The following is a 23,450-nucleotide window of genomic DNA, read 5'->3' as shown; positions in this document are numbered from 1 at the left end:
AGTGCCGCACCTCGTCCGCCGACCTCTTCACCCGATTATCCCCGACAACAGCAGCGTGTCCGCCGACTCGCCATCTCTCAACGGCAGCAGCCGCCGCGCTGGCTAAAAATATCAGTGTGAGGTGAGGACATTGGGTGGGGGGGGGGGGGCACGCTCGGGGGGCATTTGGAGGGTGGTGCATTTGGGAATGGGGTGTTCGGTGTGAAGCCATGACTGTCATGTTTGCTGTCAGCTGACTGTAAAGTTTCAAATACGTTTTGCAACTTGCAAAAAAGTCAAATTTTATTTGCTTAAAATTTTGTGGGAACTTCACTTGACTTTCTTGAATTTTGGTGAGGAGACAAATCAAGTTGGAGTACCCACTAAATTTTTAGCGCCTCAACACGAGTCCCCCATTCAACTGGAAGCGAGTCGAGGTTGCACTCAATTTCAAGAAACTCGAATAGAATTCTCACTCAGTATGAAGCAAATCAAGTCAAGCGTCCACCAAATTTGAGTAGAGCTGCCACAAAATTTTTGTTTGCTCACTTGTGAAGTTAACATAGCTGTCCCTGTTGGTTTTATAGTGACGGACCCTCTGTGACACTTGCTTCATGCTTCACTCGGAATCATCGCACACGAGGGTGTCAAAACCCAAAATTGCCCTGGAGAGCAAAGGTTTTCCCAGTGCTGCTCTCCAAACATCGCAAAGTGTTGACAAGGATATGAGTGCACCAGAATCCTGATGGCGACGGTCCGCACGGGATGGAAGGGACTGAAGAAGTAGAGCGCGGATGTGGCGTTGAAGCGGAAGATGGCTTTGCCTTTGTTCAGAACTATGAAGGTCTGTCAACAAAAACGATGACAACAATTAAAGGCATTTTTATACATCGGAAGTATTTTTTTCACGACGATAATAGTTTCGCTTCCCGCAGCTGCTTTTAAGGGATTATAGGGTGGCTTAACAGTAACTCATGGGGCTAATTAAAATCTATATAGGAGTGTGTTTATTCATGTTGTTTCATGCTGTGGTGAACAGATCGAGTCCTTTTTTTTTTAAGTGTCCAGGGGAGCAGTGTGGCAGATTTTTGTAGGGAATGAGGTCCAGAGAAAGGGGCTGTTACTATTAGAATTAATTCAACACAATATCTATACAATTAAAGATTGCAGCCTTCCATTTTTCAATACATGGCTCTCGGAGAAAAAAAAAAAAAGTTAGTACGCTCCCGGCGTAGAAGATAAATGATCATTTTTCCCGCAGTCTCGCAGAGAGTCTGCATGTGTTTTTTTTCTCCCTTTTTGGCTTCACTCTGCTAAACTGGCACAGCAAACGCAAAGCCAAACACAAACATGTGATGTTGCAAACGGCGCAGAGCCGAGAGAAGGGGGGAGGCCGGCGAGGAAAGTCCCTCAAGAGGAGGCGATGCGATGTGAGGCTGGCAAGCGATGTGTCGCCGTCACCCTCCCCGTCCCTCGCCAGCCTCACATCGCGCCGGCGCCGCGTTCCCGCTCTTCCACTTTTTGCCTCCCGCGGCGGCGCTCGGGCAAGTCGAGCCACTTTTGCACGACGACACCAACGAGGAAATACAGTCGAACGCGCTCCCCTGCTTACCAATATTCCAACAAAACCGTCTGTGTTCATTTAAAAAAAAATAATACATAGTCATCGACCATTAGCATATCAATACCGTTTCTCACTTCAGTGAAACTCCTCTACAACAAAATCATGTTTGCAGCAAGAAATTTTTCACAAGGGGCTTTTCATTGTAGCAAATTTTATCTCAGATGTAAACACTCTCTCACACACACACACACACACACAAAACGTATGTGTGTTTCACTGTATATATTAGCATGAAGCTGCGTTTGGTTGTTTGAAATACACAACATGTAAATCTCTTTATTTTCTAGAAAGGGCCTGAAACTGGTTTTTTTGAAAAACTATGAAGTCGGGGTCACTCGTATCTCAAGGAAGCATGATTTGCATACCCTCTGGTCTCTGAAGTAGTACGGGTCGATGTCCTCCAGGGGCACTCCCACCAGGTGAGAGGGGATGTCGGCGTAGATGCGCGGCAGCTGTTTTCCCGCCTCCAGGTCGGCCCGGGGCCGAGGGACCTCCACGTCGCCAAGGTCCTGCCGCACACGAATTTGAAGAAACAGTTCCTCTATGCGGGGATGGCAATGGCTAGTGATGAAAAAAGCGGAAAGGGGCGTGGCCTGGACAGGGCGACCAATCACAACAAGTAAGACATCATACACGTCCAATCGCAGGGCTGTTTACAATCGGAAGATGGAAAGACTGATCGGGAGAGCTCATGAAAACTCGACGATAAGGTACCTGACCTCCCTAAAATTTTCTCAACGGATTTAGACGATTCACAAAAATGATCAATTTAAGAAATAAAACGGCGGATTTCCGCGTATCCGTATTGCCATCCCTGTCTATGTCATGGAAGCAGTGCATATCAGCTAACGATAATGGGTACCGGTAAATACTTCACCGGTAAATGTAAATTCATTCAATAAATATCGGTCATGAATATTTAGGTAGGAAAAATGGATCATTGGAAAAATGTCTCCACTGTCAAAAGGAGCCCCGGATGATTTGAGACCCGCCCCAGTTTAGAGTGCCGGCTACCTCCTGGTAGTGTTTGTTGCGTCGGGCCTCCTCCTTGGCGATGCGCTGCTCGATGGCCGCCAGGGAGTCCGGCGTGAAGCGCTGAAAGCTCTCTGGTCCCATTGGAAACACACAGCCAGCCATCTTGTCATCCTGATCCTGCTGCTGACTGGCCCAAGCTACCAGCTGGACAGAAACACGACATCGAGTAACCATGAGGAAAAAATAAATAAAAGAAACCCTTACTGTATCATTATTAATCATTTACAAATTTTTATATGATATTTATTTATGGGTTTTTACAATATAGAAAAAGAAAAGGTTAAAAGACCATTAATTGAATTGAAAGAATTTACTTGGGAAAAAAAAATGTTTGTTTGAGCTACCGATCACAATGGGTACGGCCTCTGGCTCAATCCGAGCCAGGAAAAACCCTGATTAGTCTAAACGCAAGAAAGTGAAGTGCTTGTGTGGGATCCTGGGGAAAGTCTGAGAGCAATTAGAGCGCTCGTGCTTGTGAGACGAGGAGCATTTGATTGGAGGATCTCTGAGCGTCGTGATTGAGCGTGATGAAGACGCGGCTGGCGCTGAAGACGCGGCTCGGGTCGGCCCTAGAACTCCACGCAATCAAGCGGACTGGACGCAATCAGCCCCCGCCTCGGGCCTGGCCAAACCTCAAAGGCACACAACCAACAAGCTTACTGTCATAGTTCTTTCACCGCCGGTGCGGTTTTGCCGCTTTTTTGCGCTGATACCTTAGTTACCTTGGTGGGAGGAGCTTTCTATGTACACATGCTGACAAGTGCAATCAGTTCACCTGAATGTTGTTGGGTTGTTTTGTTTTTTGGGCATTTCCTTCCGTCTTGACGAATGTAAATACTTCTGAAAACGATTTCTTTAGCCTTGGAGTTCCTGTCTCACTTCCTGTCTGCCTCACTTCAACGGACTCTCGACGACTATGAGAAAGTATAACGAGGATGACAGAACACCATGGAAAGAACACGGATTACGAAATTTATAATATAAACACTGAATCAATGAGAAGGAACAACAGCGAATGGAATGGCAAAAAAATATATATATATATTCTACAGAAACGATGTGTTTGTGTGTGTGTGTGTGTGTATGCGTGGACCATCTGCATGGTGTCTTAATTGAATGATCAGGCAGGAGTCATTTTTCAAGCCTTCATGCATTTATTCTTCACAGCTCCCAAATCAGATTTCTGAAAAGCGTGTACGTGATTTTGTGTGTGTGTGTGTGTGTGTGTGTGTGTGCGTGTGTGTGTGTGTGTGCGTGTATGACAGCTTTTGATAAGTATGGAAACAGAGCTAGATTTTCCTTTGATGTGGTCACGTAGGCGCTTGCTGCTGTTGCGTGCGTGCGTGCGTGTCAATCATGTGACATGAAATATGACACGCTAACAGTTAGCGAGCTAGCTCCACGAAAAAAAAAATCAAGTTGGTGTGGAGAGACAAGAGTGTGTGTAATCAACATAGGACAGGAAAGGGCATTGTCATGGCGTCATTTGCAGCTAATCTGCGATGCAATTAGCATGTTAGCTAGGCAACATAAATTTTTGAGCATATCTTTTGAAAGTTTTTTTTACAGCATACAAACAACCCCGAATTCGAAGTTGTGAACTTTTAGTGCCACGACATGCCAGGGCACCACTGATGACTACCGGTCGATATACGAACGGCGGGCGGCTGTCAGCGAGCGTGATGACGACGAGGATGAAGGCGTCCCTCGCTAGCTCAGTTCAATTAGCTTGAAAGGAGGAAACACGCATTGTCGCCGCCATTCAAAGATGGCGGGGCAGCAAGCCAAGCCAGCTGGAAGGCAACAACCAGGAAAGTTTGGCTCTGGGACAGCAAGGGACTTAGGACGGAACCCTGACTGACATGACATGATGACAATGTTCAAAACCCGGCCAGCCCCGACGGACGCCGGTCGTAAAATTAGTCACCGGGACTCCGTACATAGCAAAGCAAATCTGAAGCATCTCCAGAAACATCCACTTACTGGCCCGTGCGCCTCAGGAGTGTCAACTGCTCCAAATGATGTCTCTTAGTAAGAAAATCAATAATCTAGCCCGTATGCTACGATGCTGAGTGCAGAGGCCATAAAGAAAAGTACCAAGAGGGGAATTCCCAAGATTATTACATTTGATTCAAGGCAGGGATCCAAACCAACATTTATTTATTTTTAAACTTGGGAGTAGAGTGGCACCTGGCTGAATATTCAGCAGCCAACTGGGCTGAAGTGAGGAGCAGAAGCAAAACATATACTAAATTTTCTGGTCGCACATGCAGTGCGTGTGACCGTTTTTAGTCGCAGGCGAGAGCCCCCGATTCAAGGATGCCGTTTTTGGAAAAATCAGGAGACACAACAGCGGCAGCATCGACAAGAACACCCGCCAAGCCAACAATGTTAGCGTCACAGTGTAGCATACTACTAGCTGGTTAAACATGATCTAAGCTTCAATTGCCTTGTTTGTTTTAAACCAGGGGTGCCCATTACGTCGATCCTGATCTACCGGTAGATCTAAGACAGGTCCCAAGTAGATCCGAGGAGTGTCGAGGAGGAAAAAAAACAAACAACCATTTGTGTGTCTTGGTACATGTTAGTAATATATATTTTTTGTGTTAATGTACGCTGCACCCTAATCATCCCATCAGTCTCATTTTCACAAAAAAATATTTAAAAAATAAAATAAAGCAGGTAAATCTTGAATTTACGATGGCGCGTGATTATGTCACCGGAAGTTGTTAGCGCTCAGCAGTTTGCAATTGCAGCTTGTGATCAGAGCTGTTGCGCTCTATCTTTTATCGTCATTATTCTCATTCAGAGTTTGCTTCGTGTACAATTCACCGAGGGCACGGGCAAAGAATAGGAATCTAGGAGGGCCCAGGGAAGCACTTTAAAACGGTACGTGTGAGCTACGATAGTTAACAGGCTGCAAAAGTGCATCGCATGCCTCAGTTTCAGGCTGTTTCTCATCATGGTGTGTGTGTGTGTATGTGTGTGTGTGCATGTGCGTGTGCGTGTGTGTGTGCCGGTAAGGGTAGATCCCGGGAGGTTAGTTGATCGAAAAGTAGATCTTCGGTCCAAAATGTTTGGGCACCCCTGTTTTAAACCATTTATACTTGGCTTGAAAGTGTACATTTTTATCCCATGTTTTAAACTCTTGTAAAGTGTCTTTGAGTACGATGAAAAGCGATTTCAAAATAAATGTATTATTAATATTAATGGAGAAGACAAGAAAGTAATCAATAATACAGAGACCAGTTTGGGACCACTACAATGTCTAACTGGCTTAACCAAAGTCCTGACTTGACACGACTTTAGCGCCAACTTGACTTTTTTATTTTTATTTTGACCACATTCACCCTCACATGCACCCCTGTAACCTGATAGCATGATAATCTGTCCACTAAAGTAACCGCCGTCCCTGAAACGGTTAACTGGGGGACTTTTTGAAATTTAAACTTTCTTAAGACTTGCACATCTGCGACTAACTTCTGATACGCTCGAGTACAGCTTTTAAAACTACAAGCACGTCATTCGCAATTAGATCCATGGTACATTGTTCTCATTCCTCTATAACCTTGACAAAAACAATAATAATAATAATAACAATTGAAGCCATCAAAAGGTGATGTATAAATTAAAAACAAAAAAAAAAAAAACAAAGTGATTTCATTACAGTTGGACTCGTGTGCTTGAGCCCTCATGATGACCAAGTGGACTCGGTAAGAGTCCTGGAGACGATGATGGTGTGTGATGAGGAAGAAGCTGACAGGAAGGTGATGAGGACGACTCAAACTCACGACACTCAAGACACACACATACACAGACACACACACACACACGCACATCATGTACTCTTATCATTTCCATATTAGCTATCAAGCGTCTCACTCAGTGTCCCATTGCCAAGACTTGCCACGAAGACGTGCGCGCGCACGCTGGGCGACGGCGTCGTCGGGAGCGCGCCGAGTTCATATGGTGGTCAAGGTCGCGTCGGAGATAAAATGTTTTATGGGCGTCGTCAAACGGCCATCAGACAGTAACGGAAGCCTCGAGCCTCCGACGGCAAGCCATCAAGCTTGAAACAACATTTCAACGGCAAATTAAAGTGAAATACGCCGCGCCGGCACCATGACACAGCCGCTGCGCCGCCGCGACACCGACGCGTCCTCGCAAAGTCAAAAAACATATGCACACAAAACTAATACTTTATTCTCATTCTGATACACGCCTACTGTTAAATGTTTAGAGATGCCAATAAAGTGCTAAAGTACATTTTTTTGAATCGATCATTTTTATCCAGGCAAGCCCAAATTTAGAGTTAAGTCGGTGTAATACCATGTTGCGCCACAACATGCCAGAGCAGTACTGAGCTCTACTACATCGATTTATCTGCTATTACTGTGCGCTCTCTGTATGTGTTTGCTGCTCAACGTGTGTTCAAGTAGCACTTGTCTGAAAGTTTAGAATTACACTACTGCAACATGGACGCTAATTTCCGCATTATAAATTAGCATTAGGCTAGCACACTTTTGTCTAATAAAATGATATGGTTCAAGATTTTGGTGTTTTAAGATACAATTTGATTTCATTTGTAAACAGGAACATGAAAGAGTGAGAGTGCACGAATGAATACATTAATAAGTGTCAAATAAGTTTAATTGTGCTTAAAAAGTGTCGCATGGTTAACAATTTTAAAAAATGTGTTTTATATGATCTCGTTATTTTGCTCATTATTTCTCGCATCCTTCCTAATAAACGCGGGTCACGGCCGCACTGTGAAAGACTTACTAGCCCACAAAAATGAATTCAACGCAAGATGACACTTTTTAACCAGTTTGCCCGCATGTCTCCCGGCTTGTTAGCCCGCTAGCTCGCTTTTGTTAGCAGGCTAGCTGGCGTTGAGCGCAGTCGCTCGCGTGAGTCACGGCGATTTTATTCGTCTTGACTTTGTCGCTGCATCTTTTAGCGCTTTTGGCATCAGAGTGCGAAGATGAATAATCAATTGGTTTTAAAACATATAAATCAAAGCAAGGTGAGTCAGCAAGACTTGACAGCTAGCAAGCGCAAAATATTTTTCCTGGTAAAAGTGGACACATGTTACACTGACTGTATGGATCGCGCCTTCGTGTTGACATCAAATCTTCCAAATGGATATACGTAGATACATATCTCGTAGAATGTAGCACGTACGTTTATGATACGGTGAAGCCTAAATTATCACGCAAGTTAAAATTTAGAGGAACCCTGGAAATTGGTAATAGATAGGTAGAATGTGTTCTTAAAAAAACTAAAATAAATTAAAAAATTATAAGACAGTAAAGAGTGGAAACAAGTGCGTGTGTGCGTCCGATATCAGGTGATGAAGACGAGGCGACACACAGTCATCTTTCAGCTGGAGGTACATTGATGAGATCACAACGCACAATCTGGGCCAGATCGACCCAGACGCGCGCGCGCGCACACACACGCACACACGCATTTATCATTCACACACACTCAGGTAGCAGCAAGGTGTTGAGTAAGTTTTCAGTGTGTTTGTCCCACCGAAAAATGGTTGTCGGTCCGTCATTCAAACATTTACTTCCTGTGTGTTCGTTGTGATGCTAGCACGCTAACACACACGATCCTACAACATGCCAGTCATTGCCATGGAAACACTGAGTTTATCTCGTCAAAAAGAAGACACTCACTTCCTGTGTGCTGTGCATATCCCTGCTTTTTTGCACATATGCACATGACTGTGCACACACACACACACTCACACACACACAAGGCAGCTGGTTCATTACAATAACTCGTGTAAACAACTGCAGGTGGAATGCAGGGTATATTTGTTTAAATATGTGGATGTACACACAGCATGAAAACCTCTCACATGACAAAAAAAATAAAAAACTCTCATGCCCCAAGAACCTCTCTCACGAAACCCCCCAAAATTTCACACATCAAAAGAATCCCCACAAAAAAATAAAAATTCAAAAGTCTCTCACAGTACAGAAAATTCGCCATAAGATTCTCACATTAAAACTCTCACGCAAACCAAAAAATCCACACACCAAAAAATGCTCACATAGACGTTAAAATTAAAAGAAGTAATGATAATCTTACACAACGCAGAAATCTCACGCAACAAAAAACTCGCACACAAAATAGACTTCTCTCACCCACACCAAAAACAACTCACACGCTCACCCAAACACACACACGCACACGTGCCAAAAATCAGCATTCGACACGTGAGATGGCTCCCGTTTACAGTTTTAAACTTCCTTCCTTACGTATGCAAATTTTGACTCTCTTGCACAATTTTTCGCTCTCACTTAACAAAAAAGGTCAAATTGTTGAGCGTGAACAACAGAACCTTTGTGATGTGCGTGCGTGTGTGTGTGTGTGTAACTCTTATTCTGGCTTCTTTCTGTCTCGTCATCGCTCACCGTCTCGCACACGCAAGCACAGTGATGCCCTTGCGCACACACACACGCAGACACACACACAAACTCCTTTATTCGGCGTCAATATTCAGGTTCATTTTAATTTAGCACCAAAGGAGGTCAGACGAGACGCTCGTCAGCCTCTTATAGCTTCGCCGGGCCATCTCACTGTGTGTGTGTGTGTGTGTGTGTGCGTGTGTGTGCCCGCGTGCTGTGGTTGAAAGGTGTCAGTTACGCTCAAGTGCGTCCCTTGATAATTTTTTTTTCTTTCTAAAACATAAAGACTTTTATTTTGTTGAATGTGAAGGGTTGCGACCCTGAAGCTGACGCCACATCCCGCCCTTGGCAACTTTCATCTTCACCTACACTGCGTTCTTCTTACTCTCATTATGACGCGTCCTCACCTCTTCGCGCCTTTACGATTGCAAATTGTCACCTCGTGACAGTCTTACGATACGGCCTCACCTGCTTTCAATTCGGATCGCTGCGATACGTTGCGGCGCACCACGTTATATTTGTTTCTAATTACATACGGTGTTTTCTTATTATTAAGAGAGAAAATGTACGACATTACCTTCCACTCAAATGAAAAGACGCTAACGTGTGTGTGTGTGTCCACAGCGACCCACTTACATTTATCCTACTTGAGTCTCTCTGCCTCCCATCTCTTCCATTCTGTTATTTTTCCTGTGTGTGAGTGTGCGTGTGTGTGATGCTGTTCTCTCGCTCCCCGGTGGTTGATTAAATAATTTTCCATTAACTCGTTTGTGACACAGCTGACACTGTCGGTACTGTAAAGGCTCTCTAACATGGCATCTTTTATAGACCGTGTACCTTGTTCGCTTGCTATATTTCAGATGTGCATGCATGTGTGTGTGTGTGTGTGTGTGTGTGTGTGTGCGTGCTACTGTAATTGCAAGTAGATGACAAAGAGAGAATACCGAGGAGAATTTTTGTTTATGGAAGTGTCGCCGCTACGCGCGTGCTAAAATATGACATTGAATGCTAACGTCCGTTAGCCCGTCTATGGCATTTTGCACTGCGCTGGCCGACTTTTGCGAAATCGAAGGAGATGGTTGGTTTGGTAGCACGCAATTGTTTAAATTGTGCTTTATATAATGGATGAGTCTCACAGTAAAGTTCCATTAAGTGAGAGAGAGAGAGAGAGAGAAAGAAAGGGGGGTGTACCGCAAGCCTCAGCTACAAGCTAACCATTCCTTCGTGTGCTTTGGGCCATGGCCACACCCCAAACCCACACACACACACACACACACACACACACACACACACATGCACAGTGATCCATCTGATGGATGACGAGCAGGAGTCAAGAGTGACGGAGTGTTTCCTGTCTGTTGCGCTGCTCTTGAACCACTAAACTGATGAAGCCACGGCACAAGGACAACGCACACACACACACACGTGCACCCACACGCGGCGGCCTTGTCCATCCCGCACTGACGTGCGCGCTTGTCTGTCATCGATCTGTGTCTCTCACTGCACTGACTATTCCATCATTTCCTGCAGGAACAACGCCAACTTCCTGTTGGGCTCACACGATCGCTTTGTTCGCTCCTCGGCCATTATCGGCAAACAAGCACAACAACCTTTTTAGTGTGCGTGTGTCTGCATCGCCCCCCCCCCCACCCCACCCACCCATGTCATATCTGGGGCTGCTTAATGCCGTGCTTGTATGTTGGGATAGACGCATTTGCCACACGGATGAAGCTCTCAGATGATCAGCATCACCTGAGAGTCCTCGTTAGCGCTCTAAACGACGACTGTGGGGGGGGGGGGGGGGGGGGACGCCAAACTGCTCGCCAGAGAAGAAGAAAAGTAAAGTGGGCCAGCGTTCGGAGCCAGCACGGACCCCCCCCTCCCCCCACACCCCCACTGCCACACACACACACACACACACACACACACACACACACACACACACACACACACACACACACACACACACACACACACACACACACACACACTCCCCCCAACCACACAGACATGTCTGGATTGCTTCCACTGTCACTGTAGTTTGAGTGTTGCAAAATTGTGATGATGAGGATGGTTCATCTTCATCATTTCTTGACAACAAACAACATGAGAAGCTTCCAGAAAGTTGTGCTATTCCCCCCCCCCCCACCCTCCCCGGTTCCACGCTTGAAAGAGACATCAAAAAAAAGCATCGAAATATGGAAAAGCCCATGTCCGGATTCAAACCGAGATCCTGAGGCGAGCATGTGAAACACGAACCCGAAAACAAAGATCACGGCCGCTTTTGAAAAGGAGTCGAAAAGCCTCGGTGACACGAGCGTCATCCGACGGGCACCGAGATGGAGGATGAAGGACGGCGAAGGCGACCAGCGCTGACAGGAAGTGGCCAGGGTGACATGGCCGCCCCTCATCAAAATAAATCATCAGGCACTAAAGTGTTTTAACATGTCGGATGGACGGCGCTGCTGATTTAGTGCGGCCCGCGGGACACTGGAGTCACATTTACCGTTGCAATGTCATCGAAAACTAAATCTCACCACCAGTCGATGCGTTTTTTTTTTTTAATGATGACTTTAAGCTTTATTTACCCTATTGTGCAAAAATGAGAAGCCACAAAATAAGCCCAAAAACTTGATCTGGATGAGATTCACATTGTCAGCAGTGTAAGTGACAAACGGGTAGAGGAGGGAGAGAGAATGGGGGTCGGGGGCGCGGGGTGGGGGGCAGGCGTGCCGAGCATGCGTAGCTGCTTCGTCACATGACTTTTTTAAGGCGGTCCGATCATCAAACTCAACCTCGGTCAAGACTCTCACCGTCGCTAGCATTTAGCTGCTAGCATCACGTGGGAGGTTTCGCTGTGTACTTCCCGCGTGTCGCTAATATTAGCATGACTGGGTCAACAAATGATGACGGGAGACAGAACCAATCAAATCAGATCCAATCGGGTGGGGGGGTGGGGGGGGGGGGGAAATAAGTTTTTAAAAAGTAATCAAATCAAGCACACCGCACTTTTGCTGGCCCCAAACCATTTAAAGGTCCAGTATGGGTGTGTGTGTGTGTGTGTGAACGCAAGTGTGCAAGTGTGCATATCCGCTTCCTTGGCTTCAACCGTTGCCATAGTAACAGATGCCACCCATGGGACCAAAGTATAGCGTGCTGATGAACAGGTAGAAGCTGCGTGTCAGTGTGTGTGTCTCATATTTCAATGATTGTGTGATGATTGAGAGGCAGGCGACTGACTCCACAAGGTGTGATTTATAACAACACTCCCCCCTGCCCCCGACCATTACACACACACACACAAAAAGATATTCTGAATATTTGTGAGGGCGTGAGATGAAGTGACGATGTGACATGAAGGAAGTGCGTCACTCAAAGTGAAGTGTCACATGAAGTGGGGGGCAATGATATGAAGTGAGGGCATCACGCAAAACGAGGGCCGTCACGTGAAGGTGAGGGGCACGTCCCAAAAGTGGAGGTGTCACATGAAGTGACTGCGTCGCAAAAAAAAAAAAAAAAAAATGACGGCAGGGAGATTCGTCGCCAACACAGAGCAAATGCATCGTGGAAGTGCAAGCTTTTGAGGTTCGGGTTAGCCAAGTTGTAGCTAGCTAAACGTATGACGACGCGGTGCTCGTTCGTTTGGTCGTGTTGATGTCGTTACGAAACATTTGAAATGTTGGTGGGGGGGGGGGGCGAAGCCAGGAAAAGCCGCAGCACGGTGAGCCGGTTAAGCGGGACGCGGAGGTGACACTTTGCAAAGCGGGCTTTTGCTTTTGCTTGCCGGACGCGCGCGCGGCGCCGAGCGCGCCGAGCGGCTTTGCTGACTCCGACGTCTGCGCGCAGAGTTGACGAGTTGGCTTTTAAGAGTCTTTCGAAGAGCGACAGCATCATTAAAGTGTCGGATTAGGAGAAGAATTCGGCAAGAACTGACGCGGCGTCACACGCAATGCAATGCATGTGTGTGCTTGCGAGTGTGTGTGTGTGTGTGTGTGTGCGCGTGCATGCATGTGTGTGTGTGTGGCAAGCCATTTGAGCGTTTATTCGATTTCCTGTCCATGTACTAGTACACTCCATCCTCAAGAGTAAGACAATTCAGCGCACTCGTAGAGCGGCTAGACGTGTGTGTGTGTGTGTGTGTGAGAGAGTGGGAGATGACAACAAACAACAGCTAAAAGGCTACGGGCAGCTCCTGAAGTTTTCATCCTGAACACTTTTTTTGGGGTAAACAATACACGCACACACACGCGCACAGACCCTCATACCAAAGCACAGACACCGATAAACACAAAACACACTCACCATACATATGCACATAAAAACACACACACACAAACACACAACTCCATATAGAAACACTCGCACAAATTTATGCTGACACAATGACAGAAAAGCAAACCTACACCACAGACGACCTCACAAATACACACACACACACGCACGCACGCACACACACACAAACATATTTGCAAATTCCCATTCACAAACACACACATGCACACACCCACACATGACACACAGTGATCCACTCACATGCACACGCACACAAAAACGTGCATCAACGCACCACACACAAACACATACTAACAGACACACACACACAAAATAAACACACTAACCAACACCCAAATCTACACGCACACACACACACCGACTCAACTTTGATTTGATGGACGCTCGAAAAGAGGACGGATGTAAAGGCAACGCTGACAGCTGCTCTCGAGTTTTTCATACCTTCGACACGCACACGCGGGCACAAAATACGCGGAGGGGAGGGCGAGGTGGGTCGGGGGGGGGGGGCGCTCTCTCATCCGTCAAACAACGACTCATGTTGGAGAAAAGGTCATGCCCGCCGCCACCGCCGCTCTGAGCAAACGGCAGCCTCGCGCGGCGCACGCGCGCACCAATGCGATGCATGCGGCGGCCACCTGTTGTGGTCGTGGTGTGTTGACAAGCGGCACAATGATCACGCCGTCTTCGCCGGGGAAGGGGGAAAGACCTTTCGCACTCAAAGTCGCAGCGTGACCGCCCCCCCCCCCGAGACCGCCCTCGCCTCCCTTGATCTCTATCATCATCATCATCGCCAAAACCAAGTACAAATAATTTGTGAGCGTACGTAAGAGAAGTGCTCAAGAAATTGAAAGGATGTTTATAAGCGTCTCTAAGTTTGTTTGTTTTTTTTTGCTGTTGTTTTTGTTTTCTCGCACCCCCCCAAAAAAAAAAGGTCAGAGTGAAATAATGGAGAACCAAGAAGAATGAACCGTCAAAGAAAAAGAAGACGATGATAATGATGACGAAGACAAAGGGCTCGGCGATTGATCCATTTTATCGATTTTCTGTCAGGATGACTCCCCCCCCCATCTTTCGTTTTCGTTTTGTGTAATTTCAAGCTGGCTGAGCTAGTTTACAGAAGCACAGTCAGTGTTGCCAACTTGACGACTTTTCCGAGCAGCCGTTTTCCCAGGTTGCATATTCGCTATACACGACTGAACACGAGCTGTTAGTTGAAGCCTTTGAATCACCGCGACAGCCATCGATGCTAATTGGTATTAGCCCGTCTATGGCATTTCACGAGATAGGTTAGCATTAAGCTAGCGGGCCCTATTGCTTGGTGTCATGTTTTTTTTGATTCTCTTTTGTCTTTGAAATGTGTTTTAATGAGGTGTTTAAACTATTTTAAAAATGGGTGTCAGCTTGACGTTTTCTTCCGAACATTATCATATGTGATCATATGTGATCACCGTCCTGCTACGCGCGATCGGGTTGATGTCATATGTCATCTCTAATCATCATCACACATGTGACAAATATTCCTCATCCTTCCTTCCCACAGTGAACCTCCTCCATGGGTTTCCTCATTTTCCTCACTGCGCCCGCCGCCATGACGCCAAACGCCGCACACGCAGCCACAAAAACGACGACGCTTAGCGAGGTTACGTGACCTCCACCAAGGCGCTTTCTGTGCCGACCAAGGATCGGATGACACTCCGAGGTCAAAGGTCCTTGCATTTATGTTAAGGTTGTGACCGTAACACTTTTGCTTATTGGCAGGCAAAAGATGAAAGGTCAAAGTTCAGCGGGCAAATATTGTCTGTTTCTCTCTCACACACGCACACAAACACAAAGGGCTCCTCCAAATTGTTTCAGTAGAGAAATGCATCATTAATTTGATTATGAATAACCATAATAATTATTTTTGTAATTAGTTTTGCTTGCATGATGAGAGATTTTGATCAATGGAAATAATAATTATCATAATTTACATTGAAATATTCAGAGGATCCTACCGACTGGACAGAATTATTTTTATTATTATTTTTATTGTAATAATTATTATTGTTATGTATTATTATTAAAAATCAAACTGCAGGAGCATGGATGTTACAAAACGGAAAGAAGAATGTTATGTAAAGAATAATAATAATTATCATAAGAATCCGGCTGCACTAAGAGGTTCCGAAAGAATGGAAAAAGTAATGTTAAAAAAAAAAAACAATGTCAATGATTATTATGGGAATAATTACGCCACATGGCAAGGATGTTAATGAATGGAAAGAGTACAGGCAGGTTGCATAGGAACACAGGAAACGCTTGCATGTCCCCCAGGAGCCAAAGTGTCCCAACAAGCAAAGAAAAAAAATCTGACTTTCAATCAAACGTGTGAAAATATTTTTTTTTAAAGGTTGAAAAGCACAAACTCAGCATAAGTTCACCTTTCACATAAAAAAGTGCTACTCACGTGTCAAGTGTTTCTAAAGCAAAAAGTGTGCACGCCGTCGCCTTCACATCACGTCGCGCGTGCACGTGCGCGCGCTTGCCCGAGCGCTTCTCAGTCTTTACATCCAGCCATGGAGAAGAGGACGATGTGAATCATGAAAAGGAGGATGAGGAGGTGGACAAGTGTCCCCGGACGACGAGCGTCTACAAAATCAATCAATCAATCAATCAATCAAAAGAAAAAGAAGTCCTCCAAGCGAGCGCGCGCCAGCTGTTGCTCGCGTGCACGAGCGCCTCAGGCAAAGATGAAGAAAAGAGAGGAAAAACGACAGAAAGACCGAAAGAAAGAAAAGAGGAGTGGACAGTAAGTTGTTTGGAGGTCCGCGAGTCTGCTCTGCTCTCAATGGACCGCCAGCCCGACTCAACACGAGCACCAACATCCACCCAGGACGCTTGATTGCCCCTGGACGTCGGGGAGCGAGAGAGAGACAGAGAGAGAGAGACAGAGAGAGAGAGACAGAGAGAGAGAGAGAGTGAGAGAGTGAGAGAGAGAAAGGGGATAAGTATCGCGAGGTTACGCCTTGCTCTCGTACACGCGCAAAGTCCCGCTTCCACAATATGACGTCAGAGCATAAAAGACCTCTTTCGCACCAACTGCCAAAACGTTTCGAATCTATAACAATTAAAGAAGTGCAAGATAGCGGTGTATCAAGTAGTAAACACTCGCCAAATGCCTAGAAACTAGACAACTGTCAGTAAAACTAGTTCCGGCAACTCTATTGTACGATAAACAAGTGCATGTGACGTCATCAACAAGCATAAACGAGCTAATTGTACAGGTACAAAGTAGTATGAATTAGCTGTATAAATTAGCATGAATTCTGAATGAGATATAAATGTGTCGAAAGGAATATAAACTAACCAAAAGTGTATAAAGTAAAAACTAATTAATGGTCTAAGTAGTAACATAAACCCCATAAAAACTACAAATTAGCTTACTATATAAAGTAGCATGAACTTGCTAACTGTGTAGGAATTAACACAAACGAGCTAACTCACGAAGACTTTCAAGAGATTTGGGAAGGGGAAAGTGTTAAAGCAAAGAGTTTAAATTCAGCTCACCTTTCTGGTCCAGATATATAACACGACTTGCCAAAGTTTCGTCGTTTTGTTTGGTCGTTTTTGAGCACCATGATTCACTTCCTGGCGGCACGGTGGGCAACTGGTTAGAACGTCCGTCTCACAGTGCCTTCCTGTGTGGAGTTTGCATGTTCTCCCCATGCCTGCGTGAGGTTTCTGGGCGTTCTCCAGTTTCCTCTCACAATGCCCCCCCCCCCCCCCCCCAAAAAAAACATGCACGCAGGTTAGTTGTTTACTCTAAATTGTCAAGAAATGTGAGTGAGAGCACGGGTGGTTGTTCGTCTCTGCGTGCCATGCGATTAGCTGGGAACCAGTTCGAGGGGGAATGACCCCCCCGCCGCCTACGACCCGAAGACAACTGGGGTAGGCTCCTGCACGCCCGCGACCCTTCTGGGATAAATAGATTAGATAATGGATGAATGGATTTACTTCCCAGCATGCAACTGTGTCAAGTGTACGACAGTCTCCCCCTAGTGTTGACTGCCTATTATTTCTACCACAATCGCTGCCTCTCATTCTTATGTAATACAGTACAACCTGTTTTTTTTTCTCCTCCACATTAATTGATTTGACACGCAGTGAAAACGATTAACATAGTAAGCCTCAGTCTGTTTTTATTCCATTTAACAAACTATTCACACATTCGGGGGCTTTTAAAGGGGTTCGTGTTTGTGCGCGAGCGTGTGCTGATTGACTCTCCCAAGTGTGTTTGTTGTCCTGTTGTCATGGCAGCGAAGCGTCAACGATATCCCGCGAAGGCTGCTGAGCACCCTCGCCGCCTCCAGGGGGAGCAAAATCAAATCCAAATGATTGCTGCGGAAAGACAGGGGAAACCCTTGGAAGCGCAAAAAAAAGAAAAAATCATCGACAACTTTCTTCTCCATGGCAGCATATTGAGTAAACGTGGTAAAAGTTTGAAAGGTGTGACTAGATTTAAGGCGTCACTCTTTGGTTATTACGAGGCACGGAATCACCACCAGGGGGCAGTAACATTTTTTTTTAATCCGTGTTTCCAAATCTGTTAATGGCACGTTTTTGAGTGTGTGTGTGTTTTTGTCAGGATCAAGAAAGAAAAATGTATTTTGACCAGCTAATTCTTACTATGGTATAATTGGCTCGTTTTCGGGGCAGATGTGCCACATCCTGCCGACATATGTCTTAACCAATGGCAACCTGGTTTTCCTTACCATTGAACAAGATTTTCTGCAAGACATTGGAAATGTTTGAAAATGTTGAAAACAGAATTAAACTCTGATTTCGGCCCCCACTGACACTCTAGAGCTGATTTTTTTTTTCGTAGAATATCAATGAGTGCCCTAAAGGTTGAAGGTACGCTCGTTTTTTTTTTTGGGTTGTTTTGCCTAAACTATAAATGGTCGCTTCAAAAAAAAATCCATGTATAAAATGCTTTTAATTTGTGAAAAATTTATTATTGTAAGGTGTTTGGTTTTGAAAAAAAAAACGACTTAAGAAAAAAAATGATCATAGTTCGCCGCTCAAAAAAAAAAGACTAAGTAGGTGTTAACTCAGACTTTGTTGGTAAACTCAACTGTTCATTGTGATCATTTTTTTTCTTAAAAAACGAATAATAAACAACACAAGATGCAAATAAACCTTTATTTGCTGGACATTAAAAAGCAAATTAGAAAAGAAATAATCAATGAACATAGCCCTTGACATAAAGGACAAAGTTCAATTCTGTACTTGTCTTCTGACACCAAAAAAAAAAAAACGAAGGCAAGTCAGCAGTGTCGCCTCTAGTGGTAAAACAAACATTACACCCCACCCACACCAGAAATGTCTTTCCAATAAATTAGCTGACATTTTTGCTCCTGTGCATGCCAGTCAACAAATATCATCATCATCACCATCATCCTGTTCAACTTGTCTTGAGTCATCAGTGCATCACATAAACACTTAAGAAAACAAAAGAGTGTTTTTAAAATTTTTTTCATGACACTCTAGTGGAGAGCTGCAAACATTGAAATTTCCACGACGAATTGAAACCGGGGCAATTTTGAAAAAGTGCCAAATTGTACGTTAATCATGAGACCTATGTGGATTTCGGAGGGGGGGGGGGGGGGGACTGAGGGTATTTTAAAGATATGATATTCAAACATGAACCATTTTGCTCGTCATAAGGTAAGTAAACATTGCAATGAAGGTCACGCTCATCGCATACATTTGAGGGAATTACACAAACTGTTTTTTTCTTAACTGGCTCTCAAAAAAAATAAAAATATTAACAGCCAACTGTGAATTATGCACATTCTTATTCCAATCAATTCGCATGGAAAAATTTCCAACTGGACAAGCCTCGTCTCAGCTCTTCACTACAGCGACGTCAGCAGTTAAGCGTCTTCCAAAAATCATCTTGATTATCATCAGGGTCAACACAACCATTCGGTTGAATCTGTGTCGTGTGGAAGAGCGTTCAGCATGTTAAAAAGGGTTTTTTTTGGGGGGTGGGGGGGAGCCCGGCATGATGGCACTCGCAGTTACTGTCCTCGGTCGGCGACCATGTGAGGCGTTGCCGTCCTCGCCTTTGTCGTCGCGGTGGTGGCGGCCCGCCTGGTCGCTTGCAACCCATTCACTCGTCAGACCCCCCCGAGCGTTTGTGGTTACGTTTGCGGGGAGACCGTCGGGGCGACGCTTTGTCTGGGGAGGGGGGGCAGACAAAAAGAAATTGACGCAAGTGACGGACTGACGATACAACTTGAGATGATGTCTTAAGAGATGCTATCGCTATCGGTCTGATCCGGTGCCTGTTCGACGTTCATAATTTCCTTCAAAACTTGACGGCGCATACCCGTGATTTGTGTGCGGGCATGACGGCAAACATTTGTGAAATATCAGTGGGAGTATTGTGGATGCAACAAGGCCTCACCTCTGCGACTTTGCACTGAAGGCGTGACCGGAAACGGGAAGCGGCGGGAGAAACCAGACAAGAAAGTGAGTGATCCCCATGCACAGAAAAGCTCAATCAGAGAGAGAGGGGAGGGGCGGTGGAAAGGTGACAACTCCCGACAGAAAAAACATACACCGTACATCGCCAAAAAGTGACTTGGAAAGATAATTAACTCATTCACTCCCAAAGACGTTTTTAAACGTCTTTTCAGACTTGGTCTAGAATTGGCTGGTACTGGATGAGTTAAAGACAGATGGATTTTTAGAGAGACGACGGCGGGACTGGGGGAAACTTTTATTGCTCAAGGCCAAAGAGGAGAAGAGTGGAAAGAAATGTTGAGTAAGAGGGAAGAATAGACAGACGAGAGCAGGGTGGAAAAATGAGACTCAAGTCATGAGCAAAGTGGGGAGTTGGAGTAGAAAGTAGAAGAGACTGGAAAAAAAGTTTGTAGGGTTGCGCTTACTGATCTGGTTGAGGGTTTCTTGCGGGATCCAGCTGAGGTCGACGTTGTTGTGACTCGAGGTTCCCATTTCCACTTTCGGAGCCGGGCGCCTCCTCTGCTCGGAGGCACAAAGTTACGCATTCAACGTATGTGCGGGGTGCATAAACACGCGCGTCGCGCTCTGCAGCGGCAGGGTGGCTTACCTTTCGGGACTCGAGCAGCTGGTGAAGACCGACGATGACGAGCAGGCCGAGGCCGGACAGGAAGATGTACATGAAGACGCTGGCGAGTACAGAAAGAAGCGCGACGGGGGTTGGTTGGCCAATTTTTTTGAAACGTTTCAAAGTAAAAGAACCCCCAAAATAGGAAGATGCTCACGTCTCTCCGTCGAGTCCATCCTCCTTCTCAGTGATGGTGACCGTCTGGTTGAAGACGGCGTCCTGAAAGACGTTGCCCTGCGGGAGAAAGTCACGTCATTTGACGGCGCGCGTCGCTACGGCGACGACGACGACGAGCACTCACGTTGCCGTCCTTGTAGTTGAGGTTGATGACGAGGCCGAAGGGGCGCCCCCCCATGGGCTCCGCCGGGATGAAGGAATACTCAAAGGTGGCTTGGCGCCCGGGCGGCACCGCCGTCCCCAGCTGCAGGGCTGTAAAGTTCTGGATGTGGAACTGGTAGTCCTGACGCCAACCGCAAGAACAACAGCACATCATGGCCGGCCTATGATGGGTACTTTCATCCGATCCGGTTCTTACCTGCGGGTATCGGAACGAAGCGTCTAGGGAGTCCACTACGAAGTTCTCGGAACCTTTGTTGGTGAAGCCCAGCAGGAACTTGACGATGTCGTTGGCCGGGAAGTCTGAAACACACCATTGGATTGCTCCACTGGTACTACGCTAATTAACGGTGGCGTGCCTGTGACGGCTCATATTAAACGTTAGCATAAAGCGAGCGGACTTTCATTATGATATGGTTTGGATGAACACGAGCTCTTTTAAAAACACAGCAGAAGTCAGATCTGTGTTTGTTTTTTTTTTTTTTTGAGTACATTACAACATATGAGGAAAAAAATTACAGTGGAACACCCCCCCCCCCCCATTCAAAAAAATTGTCCCGGCTCGAAGTATTGTAAAACAGTCAAATTTCTGTGGTATCCATGCTAATATACATTAGCTCGTCTCTGGCGTCTCTTATTACTTGTTAGCATTAAGCTAGTGGTATCATCTGGATTGGTTTAACATTTTGACGTTTTTATTTTAGCATTTTTTTGTTGTCTGCTCTGTTTGTATGTGTTGCTGGGCAAGGAGCATATTAAAGAAGCACTTTTGAAGGTTTCCAATGACCGTGACGTCCATGCTAATTTACATACTGTAAGCCTGTCAATGGAGTTTCCCATGATATGTTAGCATTAAGCTAGTAGTCGAGTGTGATGCTATACGATCAGTCGATCATTTCTTGAGAACAAGCGAGAACAGACGAGAAGAAGGATCCCCAACCTTCTCCTTTGACAAAAAGGATGGTGGTGTCGGCAAAAGGCGACGCCTTCATCTCCCCGACCAACGCCTCCTCCTCCTCCTCATCATCATCATCCTCCTTTTCTTCCATCTACAAGCACAAATTGGATCGACGGTGTGAACTTGCATTCCTTTTCATGCCATTTTGTTTGCCGTTGCTCATCTCACCAGTTCCGTGTTCTCGTCATCTTCTACTTCCGCTTCATCGTCCTCGTCGTCAACCGCGCCGTCGTCGGCCATCCCGTCGTCTATGACGTCGTCCACGATGTCTTCCTCCATCTCCATCACGTCCATGTCATCGTCCTCTCGCCGAATCTCGGCTCCCACCAGCGGCCCTGCATGCACAAATTGCGCAGTCTGAATTTCGGACACCCCATTAACGTTTTTTTTTTTTTTTAAATGACCAAAACATTGACACATGTTTTTCACAGGACAGAGACGATAGGAATGTTTTACTTATGTTAAGTCCTCTCTGTGGTAGCCGGTATGAAATCCAAATTGACTCACTTCCTCTCAGCGTTTATCTGCCGGTGTGCACAGAGGAGTGACGCAATGCTGAAACAACTCCAGTGGCAAACTTTGCACTTTTCTGCTGATTGTGTGCAACTGGTGGGGCAGGATAGTGACAAAAAAAAAGATAACAAGGGGGGTAATTTATAAGCTTATGAATTACTATTATCAATTTGATTGTTTTATATTATGACTTTACAAGTTGTGTCAGAAAGGTAAGAAATTATACATTTTGGTACATGGAACATATTGTCTAAAGGATTTCTGTAATATAAGCGATCAATGCCAAGTGAAATTTTGTGCAGTTGTGATAGTATCTTTATGAGTGCATTTAATTAAGCGTGTTCCATTTTGATTTCTTGATTTAGTGCTCTGAAAGACACAGCACATGTAAGGATAGTGGTGTTATATAAAATTCTTTTGATAAATTGTCTTTCGAGTGAGGCCAAGTTAACTAAAGAAAATGTACTGTAATGGCAAGCTAATCAAGCCACTCTGCTTGCAGCTAGCAGTAAGGACACGTCAGTCTAAGGAGGCGGACTGACTTCAAATGCACATTTCTCCGATTTTTTAGGGGGATTTGAAGCAAAACAAATGTCAGCCAATCTGTCGCAAAGTCGATATTTCAATGTAAGAATGGTTTCATTCGTGCGGCACATGTCAAACGGAGACTGAATGGCCTTCGTTTGAGTGGAAGCGGCGAAGCTAAAATAAACTAAGCTAAGCTAACGCCGAGTTCAACGCCACTCGTTTTTCCTACTTGCGGCGTAAAAAGGTGAAAAACATACAAACCCCTGAAAACGACGTGCGCCGGGAAAGCCAACAACGCCAGCAGAAGGAGTTTGGGAAGAAATGACATCATTTCTAACATCAAATCATTCATACAGCACAACACAGTCACACACGGGGACAGCCGTCACGCCAGCTTTTCTTCTTCTACGCTACTCCACTGCTTCTTCATTCGTACGAGACAAGCAACGTCGCAATCAGCGCACTACCGCTATCTAGTGGCGCTATACCGCAAGTTCGACTCACTGATCGTTTAATAGCGTCGTACGCCGAATTTGACACGAAGCCATTATTATTAAAACAATTAGCACCAGAGACCAATGTAATATTATGACGCTGTCTTTTTGCTATTTAATATTAATTATATAG

General features: G+C 45.5%; 2 protein-coding genes across 3 annotated transcripts in view; both read right to left on the bottom strand.

Annotated features, from left to right (window-relative positions):
- Positions 1 to 16,177, bottom strand: part of LOC147187068 (sodium channel protein type 5 subunit alpha-like) — a 53,816-nt gene extending 37,639 nt beyond the window's left edge. The window contains exons 1-4 of the mRNA XM_086101387.1: positions 15,800 to 16,177; positions 2,618 to 2,782; positions 1,969 to 2,112; positions 715 to 825 (exon numbers count right to left, since the gene is read on the bottom strand). Coding sequence (XP_085957513.1) covers positions 715 to 825; positions 1,969 to 2,112; positions 2,618 to 2,740 — 378 coding nt within the window. The 5' untranslated portion in view covers positions 2,741 to 2,782; positions 15,800 to 16,177. The remainder of the gene's footprint in view (positions 1 to 714; positions 826 to 1,968; positions 2,113 to 2,617; positions 2,783 to 15,799) is intronic.
- Positions 16,178 to 18,520: 2,343 nt separating this feature from the next.
- On the bottom strand, positions 18,521 to 23,246 carry ssr1 (signal sequence receptor, alpha). Of its 2 annotated transcripts, XM_086102385.1 has the most exons (10): positions 23,085 to 23,246; positions 21,951 to 22,117; positions 21,765 to 21,873; positions 21,024 to 21,127; positions 20,790 to 20,948; positions 20,646 to 20,722; positions 20,471 to 20,549; positions 20,289 to 20,382; positions 19,805 to 19,819; positions 18,521 to 19,575 (listed from the first exon to the last, which is right to left on the bottom strand). In XM_086102385.1, exons 1-10 carry the CDS (start codon positions 23,173 to 23,175, stop codon positions 19,508 to 19,510), a joined length of 963 nt encoding a protein of 320 aa, XP_085958511.1. In that variant the 5' UTR covers positions 23,176 to 23,246; the 3' UTR covers positions 18,521 to 19,507. The 2 variants fall into 2 exon arrangements, with proteins under 2 accessions (XP_085958511.1, XP_085958512.1); XM_086102386.1 differs by lacking the exon at positions 19,805 to 19,819.
- Between the last annotated feature and the right edge of the window lie 204 nt (positions 23,247 to 23,450).

Source organism: Hippocampus guttulatus, chromosome 21 (assembly GCF_054856545.1).
Source record: "Hippocampus guttulatus isolate MCC_2025c chromosome 21, RoL_Hgut_1.0, whole genome shotgun sequence".
In the NCBI taxonomy this organism is placed as follows: Eukaryota; Metazoa; Chordata; class Actinopteri; order Syngnathiformes; family Syngnathidae; genus Hippocampus; species Hippocampus guttulatus.
This window is presented reverse-complemented; position numbering and strand designations above follow the sequence as displayed.